The 22,857-nt window shown below is 34.3% G+C and overlaps 2 protein-coding genes and 1 long non-coding RNA gene across 7 annotated transcripts; 1 reads left to right on the top strand and 2 right to left on the bottom strand.

Annotated features, from left to right (window-relative positions):
• Positions 1 to 6,218: 6,218 nt before the first annotated feature.
• Positions 6,219 to 8,885, bottom strand: LOC131599111 (serine carboxypeptidase-like 45). 2 transcript variants are annotated; one of them, XM_058871585.1, is made up of 6 exons: positions 8,383 to 8,885; positions 7,548 to 7,650; positions 7,341 to 7,466; positions 7,167 to 7,231; positions 6,962 to 7,079; positions 6,219 to 6,828 (listed from the first exon to the last, which is right to left on the bottom strand). In XM_058871585.1, the coding sequence occupies exons 3-6, from the start codon at positions 7,413 to 7,415 to the stop codon at positions 6,757 to 6,759; spliced, it is 330 nt and encodes a 109-aa protein (XP_058727568.1). In that variant the 5' UTR covers positions 7,416 to 7,466; positions 7,548 to 7,650; positions 8,383 to 8,885; the 3' UTR covers positions 6,219 to 6,756. The 2 variants fall into 2 exon arrangements, with proteins under 2 accessions (XP_058727568.1, XP_058727567.1); XM_058871584.1 differs by having other exon boundaries at positions 6,221 to 6,828; positions 7,167 to 7,258; positions 8,383 to 8,879.
• Positions 8,886 to 14,244: 5,359 nt separating this feature from the next.
• On the top strand, positions 14,245 to 17,147 carry LOC131597134 (uncharacterized). Its single transcript, XM_058869846.1, has 4 exons — positions 14,245 to 14,820; positions 14,903 to 15,835; positions 15,961 to 16,106; positions 16,253 to 17,147. The coding sequence occupies exons 1-4, from the start codon at positions 14,245 to 14,247 to the stop codon at positions 17,145 to 17,147; spliced, it is 2,550 nt and encodes an 849-aa protein (XP_058725829.1).
• Positions 17,148 to 20,346: 3,199 nt separating this feature from the next.
• Positions 20,347 to 22,656, bottom strand: LOC131599110 (uncharacterized). Of its 4 annotated transcripts, none has more exons than XR_009282564.1 (5): positions 22,323 to 22,656; positions 21,383 to 21,485; positions 21,155 to 21,301; positions 20,912 to 21,029; positions 20,349 to 20,775 (listed from the first exon to the last, which is right to left on the bottom strand). It is a non-coding gene; the product is annotated as an uncharacterized LOC131599110 (long non-coding RNA). The 4 variants fall into 4 exon arrangements; XR_009282565.1 differs by having other exon boundaries at positions 20,350 to 20,775; positions 21,178 to 21,301; XR_009282563.1 differs by having other exon boundaries at positions 20,347 to 21,029.
• Between the last annotated feature and the right edge of the window lie 201 nt (positions 22,657 to 22,857).

Genomic DNA, 22,857 nt, shown 5'->3' with positions numbered 1-22,857 from the left:
CCCCTCAAACTCAAGGGGGCTGAGAATGCAGAACCTTGAGTTTGTTTCGCAAAAGTTCAAATGCAGCAGATCCCAAAGGCTTGGTCAACGCATCAGCAATCTGAGCAGCGGCTGGGACATGTTGAATAAGCATTTGTTTGGCCACGACACGTTCACGGACAAAGTGTATATCCAGCTCTATGTGCTTGGTACGGGCATGAAGGAATGGGTTGTGAGATAGCAAAACCGCACTGAGGTTGTCACATAGCAAAATAGGAGCATGAAACGTGATGTTAAGTTCAGCAAGCAGTTATTCCAGCCACAACATTTCTGAAGTCGTATGAGCTAGAGCCTGATACTCCGCCTCAGTGCTGGAACGAGCCACCAGGGATTGCTTTTTAGAGCTCCAGGCTACCAGGTTAGGGCCAAAGAAAATACACGAGCCAGAAGTAGACCTGCGATCATCCGGGTCACTAGCCCAATCTGAATCACTGTAGGCGCGGATAGAGAACTTAGAGCCAGAGACGGAAGGGGCTAGAACAAGCCCATGAGTGGCAGTACCGCTCAAGTACCGGAGGATTCGCCTAACTGCAGACCAATGAGTGTCTAACGGATTAGCCATGTACTGACAGGCTTTATTGACACTAAAGGCTATATCAGGGCGTGTAAGTGTGACATATTGAAGGGCTCCTACTATAGAGCGATATAAGTGAGGATCTGAAAAGAGATTCGTGCCATGTCTGCTTAACTTGCAGGTGCTCATCATAGGGGTAGGAACTCCATTTTCATTGACCATTTTGGCTTTGCTTAGGAGGTCCTTAATATACTTGGTTTGTGGCAGGGAAATGGTGCCATTGTCTCTGAACTGAACCTCAATTCCCAGAAAGTATGTAGGTCTGCCAAGCTTTTTCAGAGCAAACTTGTGATGGAGTTTGTTAATAAGTTCATGAACAAGAGTAGTACTTGACCCAGTTAGAAGAATATCATCAACATAAACTAAGGCATAAAGAGAGATACCTCGCTTAGAGTATACAAAGAGAGAGGTGTCACATCTAGAAGCAACAAATCCAAATTCCAAGAGTGCTTGAGTGAGTTTCTCATACCAGGCCCTAGGGGCTTGCTTGAGCCCATAGAGAGCTTTGTGGAGTTTGCAGACTAGAGTTTTGTCAGCAGAAACAAACCCTGGAGGTTGTGTCATATAGACCTCCTCTTGAAGGACACCATTTAGGAAAGCATTGTTGACATCCACTTGTTGAATATCCCATTGATATGTTAGTGCCAAAGTGAGGATCACCCTGATGGTAGTTGGTTTGACCACAGGAGAGAATGTCTCTGTGAAGTCAAACCCATGCTCTTGATGAAATCCTTTAGCAACCAGCCGTGCCTTGTGTTTGTTGACAGTACCATCTGCATTCTACTTAAGTTTGAAAACCCACTTGCAACCCACAGCTTTTCTGTCAGGAGGGAGCTGAGTCAAGGTCCAAGTATTATTAGCCTGTAGAGCTTTAAACTCTTGTGTCATAGCTTGTGCCCATTCAGGAGAATTCAAGGCCTGTTTGACAGTGGTGGGTTCAGTTGAGGTCGTGGCAATGAGGGCTTTGTGTTTAGACATCCCTGTTTTGGCTCTAGTGAGCATGGGATGATTATTAACCAGTAATGGAGTAGGACTGTGAACAGAGTGAAAAGAAGTTGAATTAGAAGACTCAGAACCAAGGATAGGGGAGGATATAGTGAGTTCATTCGAGGAATGTGGTAGAGACACAGACTCTATAGCATTAGGCTCCACATGGGGAGAATGTAAAGCTTCACTAATGACAGGCTGTATGAGCACAGGATCACCACTTTCTATGACATTAGGCATAACAAGTGAGGTGTTTAGAGAGTCAGGAGTGACAATAGCCTGAGTATAGGAGGATGCATTTACCCTCGGGCTAAGAACAGATGTGCTATGAGCAGGGGAAGAATCAGTGGATATTGGTAGTACTGCAGAGTCCAAAGGGACTGCAGGAGACAGCTTGTGATGGGACTGAGAAGCTGGAGGACTAAGCAGAGCAGAGTCTGACACATGAGTGACAGAGAGACTATTATCTGCTGGTTGTTGACCATTGGAATAGACCTCTGCTGATGGTGCAGAGCCAGGTACAAGAGGCAGATGAGTATCCATTGGTACTGAATGAGGACAAGAGATGGACCTTTGGGCATTGTGGTTGATATGTGTCACTTCAGTGGGAAAAAAGTGTAGGAAAGGGAAACTTCTCTTCATTGAATGTAACATCTTTAGACACATAAATCTTGCCATCCTTGCTAAGACATTTAAAACCTCTGTGTTGAGTAGACACTCCCAAGTACACACATTCCTGGCTTCTGTACTGAAGTTTATGTTTGTTATATGGCCTCAGTAAAGGGAAGCAGGAACACCCAAAAACCTTTAGATTCTTGTAGTCTGGCTGTTTAGCATATAGAGCAAAGTAGGGTGAACTATGGTTGGCCAGACTAGGAGTAGGTAGTCTATTAATCAGGTGTGTAGCAGTGGTAACACTGTGGTCCCAATATGTCAATGGAAGAGAGGAGTGTGCTAAGAGAGTGAGCCCCATCTCAACAATGTGCTTGTGCTTCCTCTCAACAGTGCCATTCTGATGAGAGGTATGAGGGCATGTGAGTCTGTGTGTGATACCCAAGTCTGCTAGGAATTTTGTGAATGGCCTATACTCTCCACCAAAGTCTGATTGAACAGCTTTGATAGTGGTGTGGAACTGTGTTTGGACAAATACATGGAATAATTTAAATGCATTGAGTGCTTCTGATTTTTGTTTCAGTAAATACAGCCAGGTAAATTTTGTATGACCATCCACAAAGGCAATGTAATATCTATAACCAGAGCTAGAAGGTAAGGGAGAAGGACCCCATAAGTCAGTGTAGATAACATCAAAGGAATTAGCATATACAGTAGTGGTTAAAGGAGCATGATTCCTATGTGCCTTACCAAGATTGCAAGCAGTGCAGCAAAAAGAGCTATTTTTATTAGAGGTAGAGATATTACACAATTTGAGGACTTGAGCTACATAATTGAAATTAGCATGTCCTAACCTATTATGCCAGAGCACACTAGAATTACAAGTTTGTGTACAACTAGAATTGCAAAGAATATTAGGACTAATAGGGGAGGCAGTATAGCTTTGAACACCAGGAAAACGACTCAAGGCTTTAGTCTGACTTTGATGACCAGCTTGCTTCAGTTGATGCAAGAGTTGAGGAAAACAATAGAGTCCACTTGCATCAAGTGTGCCTTCTACAAGTATGTGTTTAGAAGCCTCAGATTTTATATAGCATTTATCAGGCAAGAATTCAAAACTCACATTATTATCACTTGAAAATTTAGAAACAGACAGAAGATTTCTAGTGATTAGAGGCACATGTAAGATACTATTGAGAACAAGACAGTGATTAGGAAAGATTTTTGAATAAAACTCAGAGGAACCAACAGCCTGAATATCTAGAGTTTGGCCATTGCCTACAAAAACTCTATTGGACCCTAGATATGGTTTCTTATTATTCAAAAAGGAATCATAGGGAGTTAAGTGGTGTGAAGCACCTGAGTCTGCGAACCAGGCCTGAGATTCCAGCTCCGATGGTAGAGAGTACTCCTGAGTGACTGCCGGAAGCCTGTTGGTGGTTGCCATCATAGCTACAGATTGAGAGTTTTGAGAAGCACCTTTGGTGGCTTCTTGCCTTGAAGAATTTTGTTGAGTTGTCTGATTATTAGAGGCAGTAGGTGGTTCAAAGTTTTCATCGAACCGGTGCCAGCAATTCAGAACTGAGTGACCATATTTGCCACACAGTTGGCAAGTAGGACGGTTTCCGGTGGGATTTGTGACTCTGCCACGACCCCTACCACGCGTGAATCGATTGTTACGGCCCCTGTTACCTGAGTAGGCTCCTCTGGAGCTCCCAGCTTCATGACTTGTGTGAGCTACATTCGCAGCATCACTTGTGACGGCCAGTTCTTGACGGAACTTTTCCAATTGTGCTTCTTGCACATACAGTAGAGCTTCAACTTCGCACAAGGTTGGTGCAATAGGGCACCCATACATCTGCATAACAAACGGATTATACTCCTCAGGGAGTCCATTCAAGATTGAGTCAATTTGATCTTGCTCAGTGATGGGATCACCGACTGCCAACAGGGAATTGGCCATGGCTTTGATTCTCAACACAAATTCAGTGATAGTCTTGTTGCCTTTCTTGGTAGATTTTAGCTCAACACGTAACTGACGAACTCGTGCCTTCATTTGCGCATTGAAGTACTTGTGGATCTTATCCCAAACTTCAAAGGCATGCTTGCACGCCAAGACCCTCGGTAACACTGACTCAGAGATTGTGGAAAGAAGCCAGATGAAGAGAGCTTGGTCTTGAACAAGCCACGATTCATACTCAGCAGAGAACGTACCTGTGAGGCGATCTTCATCCGATTGAAACTTCTGCGGAATATGCGGATTAACCACCATTTTGTGCATCTTCTGAGTGAGTATCACACCTTCCACTTGTTGATTCCAGAGCAGATAATTGTTTTCTTGGAGTTTGATCGAGAGCTTGGGACCAAAGGAACCGTTGGCTTTGGACGCACCGAACGGAGATGTGAAATCTGGCGATTGCGACGAGTCTTTTCCCACGGAAATTACTGGATCAGAGAGATCCATGGTCGGAGAGTGGTGTGAGGAAGATGAGGACCAGAAAGGAGACAAGGATGGAGCGGAAGCGCGCTAAATCAGGCGGCGATTGATACCATGTTGAAGGTGTATGAACCTTCCATTGAAGAATGAGAGAAGAAGAAGCTCTAAGAAGATAAGGTTCTATATTGTGTGAACCAGATAATACAATACGTGTACAGATAGCTTTATATATACAGCCATATACATTGTGCCAGCTCAGCATTAGTAGAGTAACTAACTAATAGAAACAGTTGCATTATTTATCTAGTCAGCAATCCTTTAAATATGCATAATATGCATATCTCTAACACTCTTAAACTCACATTTCAATCCAATGGATGAAATATCCTTTATGTATTTTGGCCACAACGAGTACAATTATAAATAATTAGTTTTGTTAAAAGGTGTATAGTTAATGTTTGTTTTATAATAAGTCTGTAGAAAGTACAGTAGTTTCTAAAGCTTTCACTTTGTATTTTACCCACTAATTCAGAGAAAAAGATAACATTGTTTAGTAGAATTAATATAGTATTAGTATGACACTGTTTGTGGGGGTAAATTAATATTTTAGGTAGAATTAAAATAGAAATGCAATTAGTCCTTCAAACTCGTGAGAGAGTAATAGTATGACACTATTTGGTTCATGAAATTTGATTAATGCTGCCCTAACATCAACCTACCCAAACCTACAATGCCACTTTATTTTAAGCTCTCACTCAAATACCTACCTTTGATAGTGGGATGTACAATACCTCCAATTTGTGAAGTGTCAGAGACAAAGGTATGTCCTATGTTAGGTAAAATTAGGGTGATTGTGTCTTTCTGTCATCTTCAAATTAAGCTTTCTCATTTAATTTCTCTTTTTTTCACTTTATATATCATCAAATATAATTAAAGTCACCAAAAGTATGAAGTTTCAAAATCACTAAAGTGTGCTTTGTCGAGCTGTTGGCCATATTATTGAATCATGAGTAGTACATTGGACAACACGGTGCAAGTTGTTGTGCAATAACCTTTTCTAGCATTGGGCAGCAAATAGGGACATGTATCACATGTTGTATTTGGTGGAGAAGGGAGAAATCTAGGACATGTTTCTCATGCTGATTGGTGGAGAAGTGAGTCACAAAATTTTGGTATCAATCAATAGCTTGAAAGCAAAGAGAATCTTCCATGAAAGCTCAAACGCTCATATAAACATTGTCCAAGACATGTGACATTTTGGTATCAATCAATAGTTTCGTCATTTTAAACATTGCTAGGTTATATGACACTTGTAAACCCTTGATTTCTTTCATTCATTTATGACCAATTTAAACATTGTTTATAAGACTATTGTTCAGCCTCAGTTTCAAATATGATTTATAAACTGATAAGTTACCTTTGTAATATCATCCAAGTATAGTTTTTTTATTATAATCAATCAGTTAATGAATTGCTTCTATAATTAATGTTTTATGACTACGTCACTTTGTACTATCAGCCAAGTACTATTTTTAGCAATATCATCAATTATTGAATTGCTTTTATGACTATTGCCTACTACTTGAATTCATAATTGAAAATTTTGCATGTTTTCTCACAACTAAGTTGGTTTGAAGAGAGAGAAAGAACATGAATAAATGGCTTAGATGAAGGCAGATGGGCAGCAGCAAGCAGCAGAGAAGACATAGGAGAGGTTCTAAATCCATCAGCCAACTACTATTTTTAATAGGGTATATTTATAAAAAATACCAGTCAATACACACTTCATTAAATTCACATCAAATGTATTCAAAATAAAAAAAAATAATGTTACATAATTGTACTTTTGCTTAAATGATGTTATATAATTGTATTTTTTTCTTAATATCTTTTTTTAATAATGGAATGGAGTCTCTTTCGAAGTGGTTTTCCTTCCAAAAATGTCTTCCACATCACAAATATTCTCTCCGGTGGAAAAGCTTCGGCTGAATATGACTCGCGCCTTTTATTGTCGCAAATGTTAGAATATTCCCAAATATTGGAAGTGGTTTTCCTTCCAAAAATGTCTTCCACATCACAAATGTTCTCTCCGGTGGAAAAGCATCGTCTAAATATGACCCGCGCCTTTTATTGTCGCAAATGTTAGAATATTCCCGTATACTTGGGTCCATCCCGCCACCTTGACCATTAAATATCAAAATAAGTTATTTTTACATGTATGAGTGGAAGAAAAGATAAAAATTGATAATTACGATTTTAGATTGTGGATACATATTCACATGTCAAACGTATACTAATATTTTCATATTTACCTGCACTCCTTGAAACCAAGATTCATGCGGCCTTGTGATTTCCAATCCAATTTTTTTGGTCATTTCCTCTATCAAGAACTCTGTCCCAATAAATGGAATTACAGAATATTGATCACCACTGCAAGAGAAAATAAACAGCTTTAAATAAATATTAAATATTGATAATAAAAATTTGAAGGAAAAAAATTTGGTATTAAATTATTACCTAAATGCTAGAACCCTTACACCAGCCTTGACAAGGGTCTCTAGAATAAAGATGGTTGAAATCAGCTGAATTTGGAATAATATAGGAAAAACCTATTAGATAATAAAATTAGTATCACTACTCAACAATATTTTTTAACTAATACACTCACATTTCGTAAATTAAATAACTTACGGACTGCAAGGTGACCAACTTTTGATCCCTACAAGCACGGCATGAAAAGCTTTTTGTATTTTTTTTCTTGTTCATGTAGGCAATTGTTGCATCTCTTATGCATACAAAAGTCTTCTCACCCGTTTGCTAAATAAAAAATGAAGGCATAAGAGGGATTATTTATGTGACATAACAATGTAAAGTTTTGATTGTATGAAATGTATATACCTTAAGGTATTCTTGATTTTCAGGATTTTAACCTGACTTTTTGTGGGTTTGAAAGACTCATGCTCCAACAAAATGCTCCTGCTCCAACTAGAGATTCCAAGTCCTGTAAAATTAAATAGCCGTGGTAAAATTAAATGAAAACTATTATAAATTACTCAATATAGTTATGAGAATGGGTTGGTCTGGTTGCCACTATAATCTATAATATAGATATAAACGTTTCTGATATTATTTTCTTCTTCTTCTCAGTTTGTTTTTATGTTTTAGTTTAAAGTTTTGTTAATCAAAGCGATAGAAACCAGCCTATAACCCACAAAATTGAAAGTTGAAAAAAATGGCAAAAATAAAACATGCATACAAATTATGAAATTAGATGCCCTTTCAGAGAATCAAAGAAGAGATAACAGGCATACAAAACAGAAACAATACAACATCTATATTTCATGGTACTTGGCAATAAATCAGAATATCAACAAAATCAGACTAACTAAGCCTATATATGTTTGGTACCGAAGTGAAACACCGCTACCGTGCCTTCAAAGTTGTTTTCACCGTGAGTTTGAAAAGCTAGTGAGTTTGAAAAGTTGTTTTCACCGTGAGTTTGAAAAGTTTCCAAACATAGGCTAATTCTTTCAATTTTGGAAAGTATACATATCAATCAACAGCCGTCAGATTATCAAAATCAGGCATATGAATCGCAAAGGTAAAATCTATACATATGCTAAATATTGAACTCACACAGGTTGAAACTCATTAACTGCATAAAATCATATCAGAAGAAACAATAAATCCATAAAACTGGACTCGCATTGAATAACGACAAAGTAAAGCTCACCGACAAGCCACAACCACAAATACTAAGCACAGCAAGACTCGTCCAATGGTGACCGCCACCACGGTGAACACTCTCGTCAACCTCCGGCGTCGTTGGAACCATCTCAGACCGCAACAACCTTGTCAAAACACCAGTGCCATCACTCTGCAAACCAGAAATAACAGCCTTAGCCATTGTAATACCCCTAAGCGGATCTCTTCTCTTAACCACCTTCATACTCAAATCACGTTCAAAAGAGTAATTGTTAAATTTTTGTTAAATGGCATATCATCACGTTCTCTCCTCTCTTCACAAATCTCATCAAAATATTCCAATATCTTCTTTTTCTTTACAATCCATGTGCACTCTAATTCTTACATCAAAAGTGGCATTATATGTGCATATATATACACTCTTCATGTGCACTCATTCCTAGCTATAGAATTAAAGCATTTGTAGGACAACATTTTCACATGTATTATATGATCAAATCATTGCTTCTTTAATTTCCACTAACAACACTATTTTACCTTTTCCTTATTCATGAATTACTCATCGGTGTACGACCAAGTCACCAAACACAATATACCTTTCATATTATTTAAGATTGCCTTATAATACATCGATATATGACCAAACATTATATAGTTTTCATATTATTTATGATTGTCTCATAACTTTTAATAATAATATAATATAAAATTTAACTTTAATTTATTAAAAATAATATAGATAAAATTAAAAATAGTAATTTAAATTCTTTAAAATATTATTCATTATAAGATTTTGAAAGAAGACTCAAGGGATATTCATTTTTCAAGGGAAAACACCAAATATAAAAAAGTGTCAAAGCACTATCAAAACTATACCCCACGTACCATCCATTCACCCTACTTTAATAATTTTGATGCGTTTTATGGTTTCTTAAAAAACAAGAATCTATAGGGATCCAAATTGACTTGTGTCTATTACTTTCTATTCTCTAAGTCAATTAATAATTGCAAGCATCTTTGGGTATCAACTATCTATCTTTACTTTTATTGTTTCTATGGTTTACATTTCTGTTAAAAATGTATAGCTACATTAATTAATACCAATAATAATTAAAGAAGAGTGAAATGTAAAATATATAGAAGAACTAAATTAAAAAATGCATTTTTATTTTCAGTTGTCAAGTTCCTAATTCTTTTCTGCTACTTAATTACCATCTTCAGTCTCAAAGCAAGTGGTCATTTAATTTCATTTCAATATTATTTTTTTTTATGTTTGTGCTCTTGGTTATCTGAATAGTACTTTTGGAAAGGATTCAATTAAGCTTCAGCTTTTCAAGGTTTTTCAAACTTAATTCCTTCCTTGCTTTTAGTTTTTCAAATTTTCAGTAGGAATGTATTAGAGAGGCCAACCTTCAAGAAACTCCATCACAATAATATTTTAAGAACTTTTTAACTTAAACGCATCTATGGGAGTTGTTTTTTTTTTTTTTATTTTAAAAATGGCTAATCTATTAACAAATTTAAGATGCTATGCTAGTTATTTTTTTCCGTATAAAAGAAATATTTGATTATCCAAAGGTGTGCAAAAATATTTTTAAATTGTTTTATGCAAGTTTATTATTTATTTTTATTTAATTAGTCTCTGAATAATATATTTTAATATTCATTTTATTTCTTGAACTCTCGTTTTACAAATAGAAGAAAAAACTAGATTATTACAGTATTATTTTTATTTAAGGAGCACTACAATTTGAACTTAAAAAAGAACAACGAGAGGACATAGAAAATGAATAGTTTTGATATTTTGAGAGAGACAGATGATAGAGGAGAATAAAGTGAAAATAAAATTTGAAACAAATGGAAGAGAGAATTAACATGGCATGGTATAAATGTTGTCAAGTTGTAATTGGTTGAAATTGTTTGTTGTCTACTTCTTATTGGTTTATATTTTGAGAGTTAGGTGATGGTTATTCTCCACATTCACATGCATTTGAAGAAATTCTTGAACTATACACTACTGGTACTTGTTTCTCATGCATTTGGTTTGGAGAATTTTTTTTATTATTTAAATATTATTCAAATATTTGACTTGATTGGTTAGTGTTATTATATTTTTACCCATAATAACCACGTAGAATATAATTTAGTTTTAAAAAAGAGAAAATGGGTCATGCACTAACAATGTAAAATATTTTTACATTGTCAACTAATCACCACCGTGCATCCAATTAAAACATTATTTTATTTTAAAAAAACTTTAATGACATGGCACATTCATGACTCCCTATTGGATGATAATGTAAAATAGTTTTACACTGTCAGTGCACTACCTTTTAACTCTTTAAAAAATAGTTATATTATAATATTTTAGATATATTTTTAAAGAAACTCTTTCAAATACTTTTTTACAACATTTTTATTTAATAATATGTCAATCTTAATTTTTTATAATTTATTTTTAACTTAAAATGTTAGTTTAAATTTATTTAATATATATATGTGAAATTTATTAATAATAAATTTTAAAAAAATGAAACTTATAGTCAAAAGAAGATAAAAAATATAATATTGTGAAGTTAATTTTTTTCTTGTAAAAATTTAAATACGTTTACTATTAAGTTCAAAAAGATGATATTTCAGAATTAAAGTCAATTATAATTTAGAAATATTGAAAATAATTAAATATAATTTTTTATCTAATTACAATTTTATTAATAAAAATATATAAACCAAAAGAAATGATGTATAAATAAAATTGCTATGAGATTTCATAACAATAATGTTTTAAGAATTTTTGTTAACTAAAACGCATCTTAGATCAATAATAAATTTAAGACGCAATAGGAGCCATATTTTTTTTAATATGGAAAATATGACTTTATTTGCGAGTTTGAAGGGGAAGGGAGGGAAGAATTTTAAAAAATATGAAGAATTGAGTGAAAAGAATAGAGAGGTTTGGGTTGAGAGAGTTCTAGAAGGTTAATTTTATTCATAACACCGAAAATTCTCTAATTTGGAGGAATTTCAAATTTGTATTTAATGAGGATTTTGGAAGATTAACATAAATTTTTTAAATATTTTTTATATTGTTATAGTATTCTAAAAATTAAAAATATAATAATGATAGACATTATTTTATCATTCTATACAAAATCATTTTTAAAAAAAAAAACATTTTCGAAAGCTTTTCCCTTCCTTCATCTCCAAACTCGCAAACAGAGTCTATATAGCTCTAATGCTTACTGAATAATCAAACTACTATTGCATTTTTAATATTTTAAGAGTAGATTTTATAAAAAATAGGCAATATTTATAGTCCCACTTTTTTTTCTTTAGTTTAATACAATCTATTAATAAAATGGCTAAATAATAAATAGAATAGATAAAAAGCAATCAAAATAGAAATAAATTTAAAACACAAGACGTGTCTAACGATTATCAATATACAAATAAAAATCAACTTAAAAAACACCACCAGTCCACCACCACCATAATAAAAACAAACAAACCAAAAAAATAAGAAAAAACATTCATGATAAACTAAGGAAAAATAAAATTCCCCTACGCTAAATTAAGGAATGATTGAAATGAATATCTATAACATTCATGATAAACTAAGCTTCTTAAGTTTAGATTTTTCCGTTGTACAACAATTAAAAATTTATTCTGTCAAAAAAACAATTAAAAATTTATGAATCACTTTTCTCTTATTGCTACCTTAAATTAATATAATAATACTTACAACAAACCAATTTATAATATGTTTTTTTAGACTTTTTTCATATTAATATTATAACAAAATTTTTTTGCGCCTCGTTTAATTAATTAAATTATTTTCTCTTAATACTATAAATTTTTTTGCTCCAAACTAATTTAATAATATTATAAATTTTATTACCATACTAATTTAATAACATTATTTAGAAAATTTCCTCAAATTAATTTGATAAAAAACAAATAATATAACGGTTTATAAGAAAAAATACTATATATTTTCTTAAACATATTAAAAAACAATGAGAACAATATAATAAAGTTAATTATATGTTTTAATCATTTAATATTGACATTTTTAAATAAGATATTAATGAAGTCTTTGAAGTGTAGTCATACACAAAAAATCTTTATCACTAATCAATTAATTAAATTTAATTTAAAAAAGAATAATTATAATATAAAAACTTGAATCTATTTAAACAAGTCATACACATGCACTATAATTTTTTTACACGATAACTTTTTATGTAATGTTTTATGAGTTCATCTCTAAATCTGTTGGGACATTTGTGTGCATGGATCATGAAACTATGGAGAGGAAGAGGATGGATGTAGCAAGGTTCCTTATTCGCTCAAAATGTTCCTTGGTCCTTAATGAAAGTATTAATATTGGAGTGAATGATAATGCATATAATATCCAATTGGTTGAGGACATGCATGTTCCTAGGAGGATTGTTGTACCAAAAGAATGGCATGATGGAATTTTGCGTGAAGGTTCGTCGGAGTTTGCGTGAAGGTTCGTCGGAGTCAGAGGTAGGAGACTGAGAGGAAAGTGACGGAGACGTTGGGGAGAAGCATTTCGGTGATGTCAGAAGCGGGGTAGATGAAAAGGAGATATCACTTCATAGCCCAAGGGCTACTATAGCTATGGGGGTTAGAGGGGAAGGAGAAACTCAGTATGTTTTGGAGGAAAGCACTCAATCTTTGACGGAAAAAGTTGGTGAGTCAGGGGATTTTTCAGAGAAATAATAGGGATTCTAGGACAAAGTCTACCCTCTCTGCGCCAATTATTGCGACAAAAGTTAATGATGATGGAGAGGGAGCATTAAATGTGGAGGAACTTGATAGGTCATGTCAAGAAGAGAGAGAGGAGGCTTGCAAAAGTCAGCGTCACGTGGTATCAATAACCATTGGAAATTGTGTATTGGGCCTGGTGGATAAGGAAGGTTTTGATGTTGGTCAGGATCAGGTAGGGTCGGATCCAATTTCATCGTTTGGGCCTGGGAGTCAAAGAAAGCCCAAGAAAATTAAACAAGTGAACTAGATTTATGAGAACTTAAAGATCCCCTTTGCTCCTTCTTATTTTTTTGGCTCTTCTCCATTCACAAGAAAATCATATCCGTCATTCCCTAAATGTGTCACCGGCGAGAGATGAGATTCATGGATCGCATTCAGGAGGATCGGGAGATTCTCTTCTTTGTGGAGAATCCATTACAGACTCAGGGGTGGAACAGGGGAACAAGCGTATCTGGAAATCTATTCAAGGGGTACCAACCAAGGTGTGGAAATCTATCTAAGAGTTAGGGGTTAAGGGGGAAGAGGATGATGAAGTGTTTGAAGGGATCGTGCGTGACATTGAAGCAAGAGAACGAGCATGTTTTGAAGCGGGGAAGGCGAAGATCAGTGGTGTCCAATGAATTTTGGAACTTTCAACATAAGAGGGGGTGGTAATTTGGTAAAGAGAAAGAGGGTCTGTAAGATTTTGTCAAAGGCGAAGGTTGATTTATGCTTCATTCAAGAAACAAAGATAAAAAGGATGGAGGAGAATATTATTAAGAGTTTGTGGGGAGTGGAGGAGTGTGAATGGTCGGCGCTGGATTCTGAAGGACGATCAGGGGGTGTAGTTACGATTTGGAGAAAAGGAGTCATCAATTCTGAATTTAGTTTCAAAGCTAAAGGATTCCTGGGAGTTAAAGCTTCTTGGAGAGGTACTAACTGTTATTTTATTAATGTATATTCCCCCTGTGGTATTGTTGATAAGAGAAGTCTGTGGAGTCAATTGTTGGAATGGAAACATAAACTGCCAAAAGGAGAATGGATAATAGGAGGAGATTTTAATGCAATAAAGGTAGGGGATGAGAGAATTGGGAGGGTGTCGGCCAATTGAGTTGAAATGGAGAAGTTTTCAAACTTTATAGAAATGCTTGAGGTGGTGGATCTACCGGTGTTAGGGAACAAATTCACAAGGATAAATTGCAGCGGTAAAGCGAAGAGCATAATTGATAGAATCTTGCTTTCGGAAAGGATTATCAATCTGTGGAAGATCGTGGCTCAGGTGACGGGGAACATAGACATCTCAGACCATAGGCCTGTGTGGGTGAAAGCTAGAAATGTGGATTGGGGACCGAAACCATTCAGAGTGTTTAACTGTTGGTATGATCATCCGGAATTTGTAGAGTTTGTGAAGCGGGAATGGAATTCGAAGCACGTTCAAGGGAGCAGTGCATTTGTTCTAAAAGAAAAGCTGAAACATCTTAGGGATAGATTGAGATGGTGGAATCAAAGAGTATTTGGGTGGATGGATGTGAAGATAAAGGATGATGTAGACGAATTAAATGCAATAGAAGAGGAAAACATGTTCATTTCAACTCAGTTGAACCAAGATGTGTGCGAGAAAAGGAGACAAATTCAGCACAGTATATGGAAAAATCTCCACTACAAAGAGAGTATGCTGAAACACAAGGCAAGGGTGAGATGGATAAAAGAAGGAGATAATAATTCAAAATATTTTCACTCTATGTTGAAGACAAGAAATAAAAGGAATATGTTAGTTTCTATCCAAACACCACAGGGTGTTGTGGAAGGAGATAAAAAGTAAGGTGAAGAGGCATTATGAAGGGAGATTCAAGAGGCTGGTTAGACCAAGACCGAAATTGCAAGGGCTGGAGTTTAATAGGCTCTCAAGGGAAGATATAGCATTGTTATCGGAGGAATTCTCAAGGGAGGAAATTAAAGAGACTGAGTTCAATTGCGAAGGGGACAGAAGTCCAGGGCCAGACGGTTTTAATGTTGCTTTCATCAAAAAATGCTGGGACGTGGTGGGGAATGATATAGTGAGGTGTGTTCAAGACTTCCATAGAAAAGCTTCTCTTCCAAGGGCATTAGCAGCTTCGTTCATTGCTCTAATTTCCAAATTTGATCATCCTCAAGGATTAGAGGAATATATACCTATCTGTTTGATTGGTAGCATATACAAAATAATATCCAAGCTCCTAGAAGCAAGATTAGGGAAAGTCATTGGCAAGTTGACATCAAAGTCTCAAACAACTTTCTTACAAGGTCGTCAGATCTTAGATGGTGTGTTAGTTACCAATGAGATTGTAGATTTGGCAAACAGATCAAAGAAGAGTTGTCTGTTGTTTAAAGTAGATTTCGCCCAAGCCTATGATTGTGTCGATTGGATGTTTTTAAAGGAGATGCTATTAAAGATGGGGTTCGGACACCGATGGATTAAATGGATGGATGCGGGAGTGTTTAATAGTAATATGTCAATCTTGGTGAACGAGAGTCCGTCAAGAGAATTTCAAGCTCAAAGGGGACTACGGCAAGGTGACCCGTTGTCACCATTTCTTTTCACTATTGTGTCTGAAGGACTTGCAGGACTGGTGAGACAGGCTATTAGAGGAGGAGTGTATAGTGGCTTCAAGATAAGTGAAGATGTGTCGTATGGCAATTCGCAGACGATACAGTGTTGGTGGGGGATGGTTCATGGAGAAATGTGTGGGAAATCAAGATCATGTTGCGAGCACTTGAGATGGTATCGGGGCTAAGAGTAAACATGTGGAAAAGTAAGCTTTATGGTGTAAATATTGATCAAACCTTTCTACAGGGAGCAAGTCAATTTCTTTGTTGTAAAATTAATAGCATACCGTTTAAGTTTCTAGGGATAATGGTTGGTGGTAATCCGAGAAGATTAAGTTTCTGGAATCCAATTTTTGATAATATGAGGGCTAAGTTGTCTCCTTGGATTGGAAGGTTGCTTTCAATAGGTGGAAGAGTGACACTCATCAACTCTGTGATAACAAATATTCCTGTTTACCATATGTCCTTCTTCAAAATGCCAGCAAAGGTGTTAGATACAATTGTAAAGCTGCAGCGCAATTTTCTATGGCATAATGCAGGGCAAAAAAAGGTGTTGATTGGATAAGTTGGAGCACAGTTTGTATGAGGAAAGAAGATGGATGGTTAGGTGTAAAAGACATGGAAAAATTCAACAAGGCTTCGTTAACTAAGTGGCTATGGAGGTTCTTGAAGGAAGAGGGAGCAATATGGCAAGGGATTCTAGAGGAAAGGTATAGTCTTTTATATAAAAGATTATTATTTAAGAAACTAAGTGGTAGGCACTCCTTAGAATCAATATGGTGGAGAGACTTGATGAATATTGGTGATAGCAGTAGCGCTGTAGGATTCACTCGAAATATTTCAATTCGTATTCGCGATGGAAGCAAGGTGCCGTTTTGGAGCAGCAGATGGTTGGGTAGAAATGCATTGAGCTGTGAGTTTCCTAATCTGTTTCAGGTTCTGGATTGTGAAGTCAAAAGTGTGAAGGAAATGGGTGAGTGGGTGAACAATCAGTGGAAGTGGCGGATTGTGGAGTGTGAATCAAATCTGACCCAGGCAGAGTTAGAAGAATGGGGGGAGTTGAGACAGCTTCTATTAGATGTAGCACCTAAGTGGAGGCAGAAGGATTTATTTGTTTGGCCATTAAATGGATCGGGGGTGTTCAATGTAAAAGACTATTATGGGAGCATGGTTTTGGAACAAACAAATATGGAAGAGGAGCCTGCGACCAAAAAAGCTTGGTCAATAGTGTGGAAGTCATGGATGCCGTCAAAGGTCAAATTTTTTGCTTGGAGATTGTTCAAAGATAGATTGGCAACAGAGCTTGTAAAGAGAGGCATTATAGAAAACAATGATGCATCATTTTGTGTATTTGGCTGCCAATGTCGGGAAAATATTCATCATTTGTTCCTTTCTTGTGGTTTAGTAGTCGGGGTGTGGGGGAAAGTTTATTAGTGGTTTGGGATTGCTCAGCAAGTTCACAAAGTATGTTGTGAAGACTTTTTGCATATGGTGGGGGTGTTGAAAAGGAGCTGCGTGAAGAGTAGGGTGGGAGTGATATGGCTGACAGTTTGTTGGTGTATCTAGAAACAACGTAATGACTTGATGCTTAACAATGGTGTAGTAGACTTAGAGGAAATTGTCCACAATGTGAAAATGTTTACATGGTGGTGGTTAGCAATTGGTAACAAACAAAAGATTTACTGTAATTTTTATGAATGGAGCCATTGTCCTCTAGATTATTTGTAGGTTTTAGGAGTTTACATGTCTGCTAGTTAGATCTGTCTGTATTTGTCTGTAACCGTTTGAGAATTTTTGATTCTCTGCACAGGTTGCATCTATTTATATACAAATCTCATTTATTATCAAAAAAAAAAAAAAACATCTCAAAATTCTAATTGTACTTTTTTCAATGATATTTTTAGATGAAATGTATAGATTCTTCTATTATACAATAATAAAATTTCTCGTGCACGGATTTTCTATTAATTCTTAATAAAATTATATTTTGTAATGATATATTTTAGTCAAGCACCAAACAGTTACAATTAGTGGAAATTATCTATACCGTAGTTTTGTATTCACTTAGTATTTTACTAGTTATCACACACTAATTCATATAGGAAAAGCTAACATAATAATATATTATGTTTGTGGTGGTGGATTAATATTTAAGGTCTCACTCAAATACCTACCTATGATAGTGGGATGCACAATACCTCAAATTTGTGGAGTGTCGTAGACAAAGGTATGTGCTGTGCTGGGTAAAATTAGGGTGATTTTGTGTCTTTCTCTCATCTTCACATGAATCTTTTCTTTATTTTTCACTTTATCTATCATCAAAAGTATGAAGTTTCAAAATCACTGAAGTGTACTGTGTTGAGCTGTTGGCCATATTGTTGAATCATCAGGACATTGGACAAGTGCAAGTTGTTGTACAATAACCCTTTCTAGCATTGGGCAGCAACTCAGGACATGTTTCACATGTTGATTGGTGGAGAAGGGAGTCAAAAAAATTTGGTTTCAATCACGAGCTTGAAAGCAACCAGAATCTTCCGAGAAAGCTCAAACGCACATGTATTTTTGAGCATTATCCCTTTAAATCCGGGTTTATACAACAGAAACATATAAACATTGTCCAAGACATGTGATATTGACATAACTCTATTTTTGTTATATTTTGCTTTTGGCTCTTTAAAAAAAAACTCTATTTTTGTTAGCTTCATCATTTTAAACATTGCTTGCTTATATGACAGTGTAGCCCTTGATTTCTTTCATTAATTTATGATCAATTTAAACATTGTTTATATGACTATTGTTCAGCCTGAGTTTCAAATATGATTAATAAACTGATAATAAATTTATTTTTGTAATATTATCCGAGTATTTTTTTACTATAATCCATCAGTTATGAATTGCTTCTGGAATTACTATTTTATGACTATGTCACTTTTGTACTATCAGTCAACTACTATTTTTAGTAATTAATTATAATAAAAGAGTAACTATGTTTTAATTAATAATATTCATGACTTTTAAATTGATAATGAAATAGTGGGATTATAGATTTAGTTTTTATTAATTAATTATAATAAAAGATAAACTATTTTTTAATTAATAATATTAATGACTTTTAAATTGATAATGAAGTAGTGGGATTATGGATTTTCTTTTAATTAATTAATTAATTATAATAAAAGAGTCTTGGCGAGAAAGTTTTTATAGAGAAGTTGTAGGATTATATATATATATATATATATATATATATATATATATATATATATATATATATATATATATATATATATTAATTAATTATATTAATGACTTTTAAATTGATAATAAGATAGTGGGATTATAAATTTGTTTTTAATTAATTATGATAAAAGAGTCTTGGCGGGAAAGTTTTTATAGAGAAGTTGTAGGATTATATATTTATATAAAATAAAATTTATGTTTTTACCAAATTAGTTAATGTAAAAAAATTAATATTGAACAAAATATTTAATGTTAATGGAAACATGAAGTTACTTATAAAAAATGTAATATTAAAGGGAACATAAAATTATTGATCAAATAATATTTAATATTAATGGGAACATGAAGTTATTGAACAAAATATTGAATATACTCATCAAAATATTTAATATTAATGAGAACATGAAGTTACTGGTCAAAATGTTGAATATTAACAGGAAAATGAAGTTTATGATAAAAATATTAAATATTAACGGGAGCACGAAGTTTACTGATCAAAATAATAAATATTAACGGGAACACCGACTTATTGACAAAATATTGAATATTAACGAGAACACGAAGTTACTGATAATTTTTTTGAATATTAACAGAAACATTAAGTTACTGGTCAATTTTTTTTAATATTAACGGGAACACGAAGTTATTGATCGAAATAATAAATATTAAAGAGAAGACGGAGTTACAGATCAAAATAATGAATATTAATGGGTACATGAAATTACTGATCAAAATATTAAAATATTTACGGGAACAAATTTGGAATATTATTCGATCTAAAACAATATAAACTTTATTTTCTTAATTACTTTTTATTTTTAATATTCAATTTTTTTAATATTAGTATTTTTATAATTTTTTTCATTTTAACTTAAATTTAATCTTTTAATAATACTTTTTATTTTCCTCAATCCAAATGCGGGTGAATCCCATACTTTTCATCACAAACCGTAGGTAATTCCAGCTTACACAATCATAGGCTTTCTCGTAATTTACTTTCAGAATTAGACAGCTTCTTCCTTCCCTGTTGGCAAAATCCAGCAGCTCGTTGACAACCAAAACTCTATCCAGAATATTCTTATTTTTTATGAAGGTTGATTGTTTCTTCGAAATTAAGCGGTCGATCAGTTGTTTGGAACCTTATGGTCAAAAACATGTGATACTGATATAACTCTATTTTTATTAGTTTCAACATTTTAAACATTGCTTGCTTATGTGACATTTGTAAGCCCTTGATTTCTTTCATTAATCTATAACCAATTTAAACATTGTTTATATGACTATTGTTCAGCCTCAGCTTCAAATATGATTAATAAACTGATAATAAATTTATCTTTGTAATATTAATCCGAGTAATTTTTTACTATAATCTAGTTATGAATATAATTACTATTTATAAAAAATACCAGTCAATACACACTTCATTAAAATCACATCAAATGTATTCAAAAAAAACTAATGTTACATAATTGTACTTTTTGCTTAAATAATGTTATATAATTGTATTTTTTTCTTAATATCTTTTTTTAATAATGGAATGGGGTCTCTTTCAAAGTAGTTTTCCTTTCAAAAATGTCTTCCATATCACAAATGTTCTCTCCGGTGGAAAAGCTTCGGTGGAAAAGCTTCGGCTGAATATGACTCGTGCCTTTTATTGTCGCAAATGTTAGAATATTCCCAAGTATTGGAAGTGGTTTTCCTTCCAAAAATGTCTTCCACATCACAAATATTCTCTCCGGTGGAAAAGCATCGTCTAAATATGACCTGCGCCTTTTATTGCCGCAAATGTTAGAATATTCCCATATACTTGGGTCCATCCCGCCACCTTGACCACAAGTAAATATCAAAATAAGTTATTTTTACATGTATGAGTGGAAGAAAAGATAAAAATTGATAATTACGACTTTAGATTGTGGATACATATTCACATGTCAAACATATACTAATATTTTCATATTTACCTGCACTCCTTGAAACCAAGATTCATGCGGCCTTGTGATTTCCAATTCAATTTTTTTGGCCATTTCCTCTATCAAGAACTCTGTCCCAATAAATGGAATTACAGAATATTGATCACCACTGCAAGAGAAAATAAACAACTTTAAATAAATATTAAATATTGATAATAAAAATTTGAAGGAAAAACTATTAGATAATAAAATTAGTATCACTACTCAACAATTTATTTTAACTAATACACTCACATTTTGTAAATTAAATAACTTACGGACTGCAAGGTGACCAACTTTTGATCCCTACAAGCACGGCATGAAAAGCTTTTTGTATTTTTTTTCGTTCATGTAGGCAATTGTTGCATCTCTTATGCATACAAAACTCTTCTCACCCGTTTGCTAAATAAAAAATGAAGGCATAAGAGGGATTATTTATGTGACATAAATATGTAAAATTTTGATTGGATGAAATGTATATACCTTTAGGTATTCTTGATTTTCAGGTGCTTAGCCTGACTTTTTGTGGGTTTGAAAGACTCATGCTCCAACCAAATGCTGCTGCTCCAACTAGAGAATCCAAGTCCTGTAAAATTAAATAGCCGTGGTAAAATTAAATGAAAAGTAATAAACTATAAATTACTCAATATAGTTATGAGAATGGGTTGGTCTGGTTGCCACTATAATCTATAATATAGATCTAAACCTTTATGATATAATTTTCTTCTTCATCTCAGTTTGTTTTTATATTTTAGTTTAAAGTTTTGTTAATCAAAACGATAGAAACCAGCCTATAACCCACAAAACGGTCAGCTTGTTGATATTTAGATAAAGTTTTTCTATGTGCGGCAATTGCGTAAGCTCTACTGGAAAAGCCTGTATACGAATATAGTTTTAAAAACACCCCATATCCAACTCAATCATGTTCGGCTTCCGCACCCAAATTATGAAATTAAATGCCCTTTCAGCGAATCAAAGAAGAGATAACAGGCATACAAAACAGAAACAATACAACATCTATATTTCATGGTACTTAGCAATAAATCAGAATATCAACAAAATCAGACTAACTAAGCCTATATATGTTTGGTACCGAAGTGAAACACCGCTACCGTGCCTTCAAAGTAGTTTTCACGGTGAGTTTGAAAAGCTAGTGATTTTTCACCGCTAGAGCCAAAGTTTCCAAACATAGGCTAAGTCTTTCAATTTTGGAAAGTATACATATCAATCAACAGCCGTCAGATTATCAAAATCAGGCATATGAATCGCAAAGGTAAAATCTATACATATGCTAAATATTGAACTCACACAGGTTGAAACTCATTAACCGCATAAAATCATATCAGAAGAAACTACTCTAATGAAAGCAACAATAAATCCATAAAATTGGACTCGCATTGAATAAGGACAAAGTAAAGCTCACCGACAAGCCACAACCACAAATACTAAGCACAGCAAGACTCGTCCAATGGTGACCGCCACAACGGGGAACACTCTCGTCAACCTCCGGCGTCGTTGAAACCATCTCAGACCGCAACAACCTTGTCAAAACACCAGTGCCATCACTCTGCAAACCAGAAATAACAGCCTTAGCCATTGTAATACCCCTAAGCGGATCCCTTCTCTTAACCACCTTCATACTCAAATCCACATAATCCTTCTCATCGTCACGAGTAGTGGGGTTGGGATATGATTATGTGATAGATTAATGTTAGGTACCCTAGATCTAAAATTACATAAAAAAGACAATTAAACAAAACAACTTTTCTTCTTGTATTCTTAAATGCTGCAGCATACAATATATAGTGGGGTTTGTGTCCTTATATGGGCCATGGGCCGAACCAGTACTAACAAAGCTTAAAACATTACTAAAAATAATACTATCTTCACCTCCTTATTTTAAGATAAAATCCTTCAGCCACATGGACTGTCTCTTATATCTTTTGGGCCTAGCTGTC

Source organism: Vicia villosa, linkage group LG4 (genome assembly GCF_029867415.1).
Source record: "Vicia villosa cultivar HV-30 ecotype Madison, WI linkage group LG4, Vvil1.0, whole genome shotgun sequence".
In the NCBI taxonomy this organism is placed as follows: domain Eukaryota; kingdom Viridiplantae; phylum Streptophyta; class Magnoliopsida; order Fabales; family Fabaceae; genus Vicia; species Vicia villosa.
This window is presented reverse-complemented; position numbering and strand designations above follow the sequence as displayed.

Coding starts and splice junctions, on each gene's coding strand:
- LOC131599111 (XM_058871584.1), bottom strand. CDS start 7,415: ATGAACAAGAAAAAAAATACAAAAAGCTTTTCATGCCGTGCTTGTAGG. Junction 7,259..7,340: donor AGTTGGTCACCTTGCAGTCC/GTAAGTTATTTA, acceptor ATTATCTAATAG/GTTTTTCCTATATTATTCCA. Junction 7,080..7,166: donor GTAAGGGTTCTAGCATTTAG/GTAATAATTTAA, acceptor TTTCTCTTGCAG/TGGTGATCAATATTCTGTAA.
- LOC131597134 (XM_058869846.1), top strand. CDS start 14,245: ATGGAGAAGTTTTCAAACTTTATAGAAATGCTTGAGGTGGTGGATCTA. Junction 14,821..14,902: donor TGCTGAAACACAAGGCAAGG/GTGAGATGGATA, acceptor GGAATATGTTAG/TTTCTATCCAAACACCACAG. Junction 15,836..15,960: donor TACAGTGTTGGTGGGGGATG/GTTCATGGAGAA, acceptor ACCTTTCTACAG/GGAGCAAGTCAATTTCTTTG.